The sequence below is a fragment of the Pogona vitticeps genome, chromosome 3, assembly GCF_051106095.1.
Source record: "Pogona vitticeps strain Pit_001003342236 chromosome 3, PviZW2.1, whole genome shotgun sequence".
Classification (NCBI taxonomy): Eukaryota; Metazoa; Chordata; class Lepidosauria; order Squamata; family Agamidae; genus Pogona; species Pogona vitticeps.
This window is the reverse complement of record NC_135785.1, coordinates 197,021,150-197,033,925: the sequence shown is the minus strand read 5'-3', so window position 1 is coordinate 197,033,925 and position 12,776 is coordinate 197,021,150. Positions and strand designations below refer to the sequence as shown.

Sequence of the window (12,776 nt, the reverse complement as noted above, 5' to 3'; positions counted from 1 at the left end):
AATTATACACAAAAACTCGTACTGTTCCCCACCCCATTTTTGCACTATCTTGAATTCCTAAAGAAGAAGGAAAAAAGGCTATTGGGGTTGGAAAGTACAGTATGCAGTTCATCACAGACCAAAAGACCTACTCCGAAGAGCAAAAAAACCAAAAAAACACGGAGAAAAATGGGAATCTTCTGGACACTAATGGGAAACTATAAGGACAAGAAAGAGGGAGTTCTGTTGGCATTTGGGAAGCCCTGTGGGAAATTCATGGAGAAACGAGTGCATGCGTTTGCGCACACTGAATGCCTTTATGCCTCTCATTATAACAGGGTAGGCAGAAATTCAACACACACACACACACACACACACACACACACACACACACACACACACACACACACACACACACACACACACACACATATGCCCGCTGTGTTCCATCTCCAAAGGAGAGACACTTCTCCCTTGATTTTCTTGCCAGAACGGCAAGCCCCAGCCCTCCAGGTGGCATTGGCTTGCAATGCCCAGGTAGGGTCAGTGGTCAGGGCTGCTGGGAACTGTAGTCCACCGATATCTGGGGGGGGGTAGGGAGAGGAATCAGGGGTCCCGTTCCCCCCCCCCCGCCCGTCCTGAGAGCACAGACTCCCCGCCCGGAATTAAAGTGCTATCAGTCCAGCGAGTTTGCCGCACGAGCAGAGAGACTCGATCGAGACGCCGCGACCGGCGGGTCCCTCTTCCGCGCCCCCCCCTCGTCCTTTCTGCCCGGCTGGCGGGCGGAGCCAAGGGGCGTGATAAAGGCGCCCTTGCCTGCTCTTCCTCCCTCCCGGCTTGCCGTCGATCCCGCAGCTCCGTCGGTTGCTGCCGCCGGACGGATCCTTTCGCCGACAGGCAGCCGGAGCGAGAGGGGCAACCATGAGTGGCAAGAAATGCGACGTGGTGGTGATCGGGGGAGGCATCTCAGGTCAGTGCGAAGAGCAGCTGGGTGGGTGCGTGGGTGCGTGTACAGGTGGTCCCTCTCCCACCCGCGCGCCTCTGTGGGTAGAGGATCGGGCCCCGCCCTGTCAAACTTGGAAGACGCGGCTGTTGGCTGGGGAGGGCTGCAGGATCGGGCCGGGAAGCTTTTGCGCTGACGGGCGGGCCAGCCGGCGTGCGTGGCTACTAGCCGCCCTCGCCACCCCACCCGCGACGTGTGGCGCGTGAGCAGTTAGCCTTTTCTCCTCGTCTGGCGCGGTTGCTCCGCTGGCCGCCGTCCTCCTCCTCCCCAGGGAAAGGCGCCGGGCCCCGGATTGCGGGATGCCCCCCTGCCGCCCCTTCCCCCAGGGAGGACCCCGCCCACGCGTTGCTCAACCTGTCTGCGAGGGCTGAACGCTCTACCGGAGCTGAACAGCCCGGTCCCAGAGCCTGACCCAACCGCTGGACCACGTTGGGTTTGGTTAGGTGAGGTGTCTGTATACCTCTCTTTCCCAAAGCCTCATTAGCTACGAATGGCGATTCCCTTAAACCTTAGCCCAAAGCAGCCCTTGGGGATGATGGCCCAGGCAGCCTTGAAAGCGGAGAAGTGCCTGCTTGGGGAAGGTGGCAAGGGCGCCCTCTGCGGGTAGGGCCGCCAAGCTGCTGTCGGACGCGGAAGGCCTGCCTGCTGGAGCTTTCTCTCCCTCCCCCCCCCCCACAAGGGCCATCCAGGTGTCCATGGGAAGTTCACAGGGAGGACGTGATGACAACAGCACCCCGGACCCGCTAGCTCCTGTCTCCTAGCAACTGGGAAATAGAGACATGTTGCCTCTGATACTTGACCAAAATCTGTATCCGTGATGACTGGCAGCCCGTGCTTACCCTCTATGAAATCACTGCTAGTTGGTATGCCCTGTGGTGACACATTCAGTACTTTAACTTTGTGCAGTGTGAAGAAGTAGGTTCTCTTTTGTCTCTCTTGGATTTCCTTCCCACCATGCAGCCTCAGTATTTGCATGTTTCAGTACTGTATTATGAGAGAGAGAGAGAGAGAGAGAGAGAGAGAGAGAGAGATCTCCCTATCCATTTCTGTAGGGTGTGCATAATTATACTGCACGCACTTTCCCTTCCTCACCTTTTTTTCCAAGTTAAAGAGCCCAAAACGTTTGCATCCCTTTCTCAGGGTGTGCGTGTGTGAGAGAGAGTGTGTGTGAGAGAGTGTGTTCCAGTCCCTTGACTATTTGGGTTACCCTTTTCTGCACTTTCTGCAGCTATCCATCTCAGCTGGGAGACAAGCCTCACTCTGTTCTGTGGGGCTGAGTTCTAAGCAGACATAGAATTGCACTGTCAGTTTCCAAATTGCACATCCTAGGCCCAATCATATGAAGAGGAAGTTGAGGCACCACTGTACTGTACTAAGGCACAAGTTGCACTGAGCCTATTTACTTCTGAGTAGCCCTATACACATAAATGCACTGTATGTGTATTTTACTACACTTTTATCTATTATACCGTATATAATATATCTGTTTTTTTTTTTAAATGTGCTGTGCATAGGTGTGAGGATGTTCTGTGTGCTTTTTTGGGAAGCAAACAGCTAAGCTTTTTGTTTAAATCATTATTAGTATTTGATCTGAGGGTTTTAAAAGAATTGTGTTGAGTCTAATTGTATCCCCAGTAAAGCTTTCAAGGTGAGATATATGAGGCAAGGCTTTACAGGTTTTATAAGCATGTGAATCCCAGCAGCTATTTTAATCCAGGTCTTCTGGCCCTCATCCAACACTCTGTTCACTACATCACATTGGGTATATTTATTTCAATTTTATTTAGAATATTTTTACCCCACTGTTCTCCTTAAAAAGGACCCAAGGTGGCTTTCATCATTAAAAGACAGTATTTAACACTAACAATGGTGAGAATCAAACAAATATTATACTGATATTAGCAGCACCAAAAGGAGTATAGGAAAACAATCCATTTTAAAACATAAGCAACCCTAAAACACATTAAAAGCAGTAAGGTACAACAATCCAATTAAAGCCCCACTCAGGCAGCCAGTCATTGAGGGAAAGCTTGCCTGAAGAGAAAGGTCTTCACCTGGTTGCGGGAGGACTGCAAAGATGGGGCCAGCCTGGCCTCCTGTGGGAGGGAGTTCTGAAGTCTGGGAGCAGCAACAGACAAGACCCTCTCTGTGCCCACCAAAATGCAACTGTGAAGATGATGGGACTAAGAGAAAAGCCTCTCCTGATGTTCTTAACACTTGAGCAGGCTCATAAAGAGATTGCTTGGACCCCAGCCATTTAAGGCTTTATATGTTAGAACCAGCACTTTGAATTCAGCCCAGAAACTGATCATTAGCCAGTGTAGCTCCTGTAACAGGGGGGTTACAAGTAGATAAAGTTTTAGGAAAACTGTTGCTTATTACTATAGAAGTACAGTACAGTGGTGACTCAACTTCCAAACTTAATTGGTTCAGGAAGATGGGTGTAAGTCGAAATGGTTGTAAGTTGAAGCACCATTTCCCATTGGAATGCACTGAAATGCAATTAATCCGTTATGGCTGAAGAAAAAGATCACACACACACACTCAGAAATCACCAAGACCAGTCGGATATGTGATTAATCCCTTCCAGCTGAACTGGGGGCGAGGAAGAAACACAAGCAACCATGCAAGACCCATTGCAAATGCAAACAAGAGAAGGCAAAAAGCAATGAAGCGTGGAAGACCTAATGCAAAGAAAACAAACCAAAAACCAATCAACCGTGCAAGACCCATTGCAGATGCAAACAAGAGAAAGCAAAACAACCAGGTGTGAAAGACCTAATGCAAAGAAAACAAACCAAAAACCAATCGACTGTGCAAGACCCATTGTAAATGCAAACAAGAGAAAGCAAAAAGCAATCAAGCAGATCATGCAAGATCGTAAATGGGGGGGGGACTAAAAAGCAAACAAAACCCCCAAGACCCATCGGAAATGGGAGGAAAAATCCAAAAAGCAACCAAACCCCCAAGACACATTGGAAATGGGGGGATCCAAAAAGCAACCAACCCCCCAAGACCCATCGGAAATGGGGGAGAAATCCAAAAGGCAACCAAACCCCCCAAGACACATCAGAAATGGGGGAAAACATCAAAAAACTAACAAACCTCCCAAGACCCATCACAACACAGAAACATACCCCCCAGCTCAAACCCACACTGCAAAAACATCCAGACCAGTTTTTAAAAAGCAGAAAACAGCACCTTACCTTACCAGGCAGCCCAAAGCCTCCCTGCAGACACACACACATGCTCTCAGAAGCAGAAGGAGATAGTCCCAAGCATTTGACGCCTCCGACAATCTCTCTGCTGGGGCAAAAGAGCTACAAAGAAGCAGCCACATTGCCACCTACTGTTAGAAATTTGAATTTCCCACCTTTTCCCCCTGCCTTTTTCTGTTCGTATGTGGACGCTCCAGTTGCAAGTAGAAGCAAAATTTTGCAGCTGGAGCTGGTCATAACTCAAAATGGTCATAAGTAGGGGCATTCGTAAGTCGAGGGACAACTGTACTGTTCTTGTTACGTGCTCTCAAGTCACTTCTGACTTATGGCGACCGTATGAATGAGTCATCTCCATGATATTCTTCTCCTCAACAGCCCTTCTCAGCTCTTGTAAACTCAAGCCCGTGACTTCTTTTAGGGACTCAATCCATCTTATATTTGGTCTTCTTCTTTTCCTGCTGATTCCAACCTTTCCCACCATTATTGTCCTTTCCAGTGAATCTTGTCTTCTCATGATGTGACAAAAGTATGAAAGCCTCAGTTTCATCTACAAGTCATTCTCCTGCTTCATTTCTGTCCCCTAGGTCAAATTTTCCAATAATATTTGATTTTGCTTTGTTCCCTGTTTTTGCATTCCAGTCACCTATGATTATAAACTTGGGTTTCTTTGTTTATTTGGTGTGTGATCAATTTCCTCTTGGATGCTTGCATAAAAGCTTTCAGTTTCATTTTCTTCAGCATTGATAGTTGGAGCATAGACTTCAATGATGGTTATGGTGATAGGTTTTCTCACAGAGTCTGACTGATATGGCTTTGTCAGATCTTGCATTATAGTCCCTAACTGCCTGTGCTGTATCTTGCCTTGGTATTAGAGCCAATCCATTTACTCTGGGATTGTCATTTCTGGAGTAGAACACATGGTGGTTTCCTGTTCTCGTCCATTTTAGTTCACTGACACTGAGCACTGCAACTGGACTTCTTTTTTATTAGGTTGAAATGTTTCGCTACTCATCCAATTAGCTTCTTCAGTCTTAACGTTTCAGCCTAATAAGAAACTTGTCATGACTCAACTTTCAGATAACCTCACCTGGATGATTGAGATATCTTCATAGATATAAGCATTGTTTATTCATTCAATTTCATGCTTTATGCTTTCCAGTTTAGCTTGAATAATAATAGTAATAATAATAATAATAATAATAATAATAATAATAATAATAATAATAATAATAATAATAATAATAATAATAGTAATAATAGTAATAATAGTAATAGTAATAGTAATAGTAATAGTAATAGTAATAGTAATAATAATAATAATAATAATAATAATAATAATAATAATAATAATAATAATAATAATAATAATAATAATAATAATAGTAGTAGTAGTAGTAGTAGTAGTAGTAGTAGTAGTAGTAATTGTTGTTTTGTTGTTGCTGTTGCTGTTGCTGTTGTTGTTGTTGTTGCTGTTGTTGTTGCTGTTGTTGTTGTTGTTGTTGTTATTATTATTATTATTATTATTATTATTATTATTATTATTATTATTATTATTATTATTATTATTATTATTATTATTATTATTGTGTGCCATCACATCAGTTGTGACTTATGGTGACGCTTTTCAGGGCTTTCTAGGTAGAGAGTACTCAAGTGATTTACTATTCCCTACTTCTGGGCGTGTGCAGCTTGCCCAAGGCCACACAGGCTGGCTCTTCTGGAATGCATAGCAGGAAACTGAACTTCAACCTTTGGCTCTGCAGCCAGATACCAAACTCCCTGAGCTATCCAGCCAGCTTGATTCATTAATAAATTACTAAATTATTGGCTTGTTCTGTTGACAGGAAAGATGTCAGCAGTCCTTTGGCATACAAATAGATTTGTATAGGTTTCTAATTGATACGGCACAGTATATTTCTTGTGTTTTTCACCAAGTTTTAACCTGCTGGCATTTATCTTTCAGTTAAGATTTTGTTGTAAAACTGTCTTTCATTATAGCTAGCTAACATAAGCACCGTCTTTAGCAGGTAAGCAGGACATTAAATAAACAAATAACATGAAAGGCAGGCATGGGTGGGGGGTGGGGATTTCCTGGGTTCTTCCCTTCATCTGAAATGAGTACTCACTTTGTGCATCATAGCAGTTGAATTACATGCAGTATCAGAGAGAGATGCATGTTAAAGTACATTGCTGCTAAATTAATTAAACATTAACCTGCTTTTATAGGTACACCATGGTATCACTTCTGGCATAATTGCACAAAGGCAGTTGAGAAAAGTGGGAAAACGTCGGTTAACACACAGTTAACAGTTTTAATATCAATATTAACTGATCTTAAAGATTAGTCTTTATTACATGAGTGATTAAAAATAATGCTGAGTGTAGGAATCACAGGCTAACTCATACCTCATGCACAGTTTTGCCAATGTTTCTGGTAGTTTTCCTATTCAGTTAAGGGCTCCTATACTTTGCAGGTACGTTTTAGTAAAATCAGCCAAAGAAATATATTAATGGGATTCCTACATAGTTGGTCAAGACCTAGTTAACCTGGCAATTCTGAAGTCTCTGCTCTGGAGGATTTCAAGAAGAGCTAGGTGAACATCTGGCAGAGATTATCTATATGTGGTGTAGGTGGGTTTTTCTTTGGTTCACTTTTTTGATAAAAAGATTTCAACAATTTCCATAGATTTGAATGTTGAAAATGAAAGTGACAGATTCATCTGTTCATCATTTACAGCAGGAATAGTTAAATTCTTCTTTTGTGAGGCTACCCACTACACTACAGTGTGCTGTATTGGATAGCACAACAGACTAGGACTGAGGGTCCCTGAATTCGAGTTCTGCTCAGCTGTGGAAATTCATGGACATTGTAGAATTGATAAAAACACTAGTTAAATATCTCACTTTCCTTGAAAGCCCTATCAGGGTCACTATAAGTCAGTTCTGATTTCGCAGCACACAATTCTGCCTGACCAAATTGACACTCAGAGTACTGAAACAAAACCTTATATGAAACAAAGAATGCCTGATAGGTGGATTCCACAAAGGAAGAGGCAATTGAGATCAGATTGGAAATATCTGCTGGCTACCGGAGTGCATCAAAGAGTTTCAGAAGAAGATCACTTTGTGCTTTATGGACAACATCAAGGCCTTTGACTATGTGAATCATGAGAAACTATGGGTTGTTCTGAAAGAGATGGGTGTGCTTCAGCCCTTGATTGTAACCTGTATTATGGACAAGATGCTATTGTTAGGACAGAATATGGAGAGGCAGAATAATTTCCCATAAACATAACACAAGAAGAGTCGACTATCTAGCCAAAATCAGCCATTGTTACTGGCAGTCTAGAATTAAACTGACACCTCTTTGGAGGCTTGTGTGTGGAATGGCCTCTTAGAAATTGCCTATAAAATGATGAAAATGCTGCATTTTAAACCAAAGAATTGAAGAACATAAAGATATATGCAAAATACATGGAAGTGGAGAAACAATTACTGCTTATTACTGACTAAGTATGTGTAATTACTAAATGGATTAATATAACAGTCAAAGGAAAGAGCATAACCTGTGCCTTTCCTCAGTCTGTGATCAATATATTGCCTGTTCTGGAACTTCAAGGCTGCTACTTTGCCTTCTCATGATTAATTATCTTAACAAGGTTTGTTTTCCAGATAGATCAAGGGTAGGGAAATTGTGTCCCTCCAGATGTTTTTGGACTCCAATCCTCCTCAGTATCTGCCTGAATGAACAATGATAAGTGGTTTTTGGAGCTGTGGTTTGTCACATCTGGAGAGCCGTAGCTTTCTAGTAGGGGTATAAGTTTGGTTCAGCTATTTTTCATTCCCTAGGATTGCCCTCTGCAAAGCAGTAAAGAGGGCACCATCTATGCATGCTATGCTAAGCAAGCTATTAAGAGCAACTAGGGTGACTGAAAACTCAGCACGTTCTGGACAGTTGAGAGAATAGCAAGTAAAGTGGCATATGGGCTATATTTGAAGCAAAACTTTGATGAGTTACATTTTTGGATGACAACTTGCAGAATCCCCCATTAAAATTTTAAGAGAGGTCTTGCAAGTTAACTAAAAACAATTTCTACTCCCAGAACAATTTTTTTAATTCCCTGAGTTTTGGATGTGGCAAGACCACGGTGTCTAGCTAGGCTACCAGTGGATAATCCTTGGTTTAGGGCATGTTTGGGTCTAACTTTTTCTTTTGTTCCCATAGTAAAATTTAATATAACAAGGATCTTAAAGAATCTGACAATCTGCTTTGTTGCATCAAGAACTGTAGAATCATGAAATACAAGATTTCTTGGAAGTGGAACAGCTGAAAATAACAACAGTCTTTGGTGCTTTCCATCCATTGTGACTCCCAGTTTCCCAATTTCTACAATGTACACCTCACTTTCTTGCTCTGGTTACATTTGTTATACATTTGACCCTTACTTAGAGTAAACTAGGTAGACTCTAGGTAAGCAGAGATTGAAACATTAATTACAGTTGCAGAAAGTGCTGTGTATTGCACTGTAAAATATAGAGATCTAAACTGACTCTCCAATCCGCTACATACTGACTTAGACTTAATTCTCACTTAAACTTTCGGCAAACTTGGTAAGATTGAGTGAACATTATCTTTCCACATTCCTCGTCTCTTTCACTTCCTGTGAATGGGAGACAACACTCCAACCCTACTTAGGGCTCCTTCTGGCCTGGTTTGTCTTCTTGCCACCAACTTAATTTAGTTTTGCGCATTGTGAGCTAGCTGTCAAGACATAGCTATCATGCCTCCAGAAGTCTTTGGGGTTAACTTGCATTGGTATAGGAAAAATAAGACAGTCATACCTCCATGCCATAATATTCCTTTAGGGAAGGATGACCTGCAAGTTCAGTCGAGGCAAAAGGAAATATTCAGCAGGCTTTCAGTAGCTGGCAAGGAATTGTTCACCATATTTTAAAACAATAAATTAATGATGGAACACTGTCAAGGATGTAAAAACTGTATTTCCTCATTAGCAAGTTAGATATTATAATTTATTATACAATGTAAAGACCATAATGGTTCTACATTTTTATTTTTGAACTGTGAATCTGCCTTATGTCTTTTTTGCAGTAGGTATACTGGTTCCATGTCTGCTTGAAGGTTTGTAGAGCTTGGTAAATGCTCTGCACACAACTGTGTGGATGGTAACACTGGTGGATGACATTTTCCAAGAAGGGTGAAAAAATGTCTTTCAATAGAAGATTATGAGAGCATCACCTGTCAAATATACAGTGGTGCCTCATTTAACGATGTTAATTCATTCCAGCGAAATCACTGTAGAGCGAAAACGTCATAAAGTGAAAGTAAAAAACCCATTGAAATGCATTAAAATTCGGTTAATGCCTTTCAATCGGCTAAAAACTCACCGTCCAGCGAAGATCCTCCATATGGTAGTCATTTTCGGTGCCTGTCTAGTGAGGAATCCGTCCTAGAAAACAGCGGGGGCCATTTTCTTCAGCCGGTGGCCATTTTGGAACCCGATGATCAGCTGTTCGCTGATCCTTGTAATGCGAAAAATCGGTTCCTGAAGCAGGGAACCGATCATCGCACAACGGATTTTGCCCATAGGAAGCATCGTTTTGCGATCACTTTTGTGATCTCAAACAAGGCATTGTTAAGCAGATTCGTCGTTATACGGGGCAATCATAACGCGAGGCACGACTGTAGTTCAAAGTTCTTCAGATGCAGACAGAATCATAAATGCTACAGTGCTATACTCTCATTCAAAGTTTATTGTGATATGTGCCAGGAGGTCCTGGAGCACTTGTCAAATCATTACTTTGAGATGTATCTGAATTCAGTTGCAAGAAAATCACTTCATAATTTATAGAGAAGTTTTCTTTGCTGTGATGTTACTGAGCTCTGTCAAATAAAATAAACCCCAAATTAGGTGTCATTTCAAAACCTATGCTAAAGTTTTGCCGTGATTTTGTGGTGTTTTGTACTGCAAACTGTGCCATTTGAGATGCACATGTATCTGGGGAGAAAGGAAAGGTGCTATGGACCAGCTGGTGCATGTGTTCTTCCAAAAGTTCTCCATTTAAGAAATCCCACCATTAACATCAGGAGGTGATTGACTACGTCTGACACAAGAGGATCATTGTGGTATAGTACACATCTAGAACTCAGGAGACCTGGGTTTGAATCCCTGCTTGGCCATGGAAAATTACTGGGTGTGTGTGTGACAATGATAAAACCACTCCTTAAAGATTTCTCATACCTAAAAAACTCTGTCAGAGTTGCTGTGAGGTGGATGCAGCTTGATGGCACATAACAGTGAACATGCCTGACACCCAATCCCCTAGGGCAGGCTTAGGACAGGTTTCATGCATCTTTCAACCATACATCACACACTCTGTTTGTTCTTCCAAAAAGGCAAACAAACCTCCTCAGCAGTAAAGGAGGACAGCCAGCTGGCCTTCCTGCAGTTAGCCCTATGTCACCTCCTTTCCCTCCTGTTGAAACTGGTAAGGCAATAAGAGAGCATGCTAGCTCTTGAGTTTGCAACCAGGGACCTAAATTGCTCCTGTTCAATTAAGAAAGTTTATTAGAGTAATTTTTTAAATAAATAAGATAGGGAATGTTGGATTTTCAGGTGTTAACTAGGAATTGACTGAACCAGTTATACATTTATGTGTGATCATGCAAAACTTTATAGTGTAACATATCCACTCTCCCTTTATATGGGAACCAAACACCAAAAATAAATAGTATTTGCTTCTCTGATTTATTAATCTACTAGGATATTACCATTGCAGCTGGCTGGATAGCCAGTATTTTAGATATCTGGCTGTGGAACCAGATGTTGGGAGTTTCCTTACTCACTGTGCCTTACTGGGAGAAGAGCCAGCCTGTGTCACCTTGGAGAAATCCCAGGGTAGACCCAGAAGAAGGGAGCGGTAAACCACTTCTATATATTCTCTACCTACAAAAGGCCTGGAAAGGATTGCCATAAGTCAGATTTGCACACTGCTTCTTGATGGCACACTTCTTCTATGATGATGATGACAACAACTACTACTTCTAGTGTATAGTTTTCTCCCCCCATTTAGGGCTAGATTTTTTTTAAAAAAATCAGATAATACTGTTCCAGATTCCTGTCCACTGTGTATTAGTAAAGCTACTGCAAAACTGATTGCAAAAGTCTCTAAATCTTTCAAAATAAATGAGAACAATGTTGCATTTTTTATCCTCTTATTAGTCCAGGAAAATAAATCTGTCGGCATTTAAGGGTGCTAGTGGCCAAGGTTAGCTTCAGTTTCAAAGTTTCAAGTACAATGTTAACTTTGCAGTTTTTAAATTTACTCAGTAAATCAAACAGAACCTTGCACAGTCTTCAAAAGAGTTGGTTCCTTTGAATACTGCCAAATGTATTGTTAATTAGCACCAAGTGCTCTTGGTTTATTGTAATAAACCGCAGCAACAATTTTGTTAGTTTTTAAAACAAATATTATACAGTAGCTACTCCCCTGCCCCAAATACCTCTTTTATAATTCCAAATATATCTCTTGTAACTCTTGAAGTTTAAGTTTCTTTATCTTTTTCTAGCTTGTCATAAAACTCAGTGCTCTAGGTGGTATCTGGTTATTATGGATTCTTTCCTTCCACTGATCTGTATTTGATATGTCTTTCCTTAACAAGACTGATGGGAAGTGATCGAGTTTATTCAAGCACTGAGAGTGAAAACTATGGATAAGCATGTAAATAATGCTGTTCTAGGCACTGCAAATACTTTGTACAACATCCAGTTATGTTAGATGGATCAATGCATTGATGGCCAGATACTGCTCAGTGATGTACAGTGGTGCCTTGACTTACAAACTTAATTGGTTCTGGAACTCCGGTCATAACTCATAATGGTCATAAGTCGAAGCACCATTTCCCATAGGAATGAATTGAAATGCAATTAATCCATTCCGGCCGAAGGGGGAAAAAAAACCCACCAATCCCCCCCCCCAAAAAAACCCCATCAGAAACACAATTAATTTGTTCCGGCTGAAGGAAAACAAAACAAAACAAAACAGAAAATCAAACAAACACTGCAAGACCCATCGGAAATGCAATTGATCCGTTCCAGTGGAAGGAAAAAAACCCAGAAAAGCAAACAAACATTTCCCATTGGAAATGGAAAAAAAAGGAAAAAGCACACAAACCTGCAAGATCCATCGGAAATGCAAACAAAAAACCCCCCAAAAGCAAACAAACCCTGTAAGACCCATTGGAAATGCAAAAAAAGAAGCAAACAGAGAGTGCAAGGCCCATTGGAGACGCAAAAAAAGAAAACCAAAAAGCAAACAGAGTGCAAGACCCATTGGAAATGCAAAAAAAGAAAGCAAAAAGCAAAAAGAGAGTGCAAGACCCATCGGAAATGCAAAAAAAAAAAAAATTAAAACCAAAAAGCAAACAGAGAGCAAGACCCATCGGAAATGGGACAAACAAACCAAAAAATAAACCCTGCAAGACCCCTCGGAAATGGGGGAACCCCCCCAAAAGACAAACCCTGCAGGACCCATCACGGCATGGAAACATAATCCCA

General features: G+C 41.9%; 1 protein-coding gene across 1 annotated transcript in view; it reads left to right on the top strand.

The window, feature by feature from the left end:
* The first annotated feature begins 793 nt into the window (after positions 1-793).
* The window catches only part of LOC110074070 (amine oxidase [flavin-containing] B), a 57,387-nt gene continuing 45,404 nt past the window's right edge, over positions 794-12,776 (top strand). Inside the window, exon 1 of the mRNA XM_072994204.2 lies at positions 794-949. Coding sequence (XP_072850305.2) covers positions 901-949 — 49 coding nt within the window. The 5' untranslated portion in view covers positions 794-900. The remainder of the gene's footprint in view (positions 950-12,776) is intronic.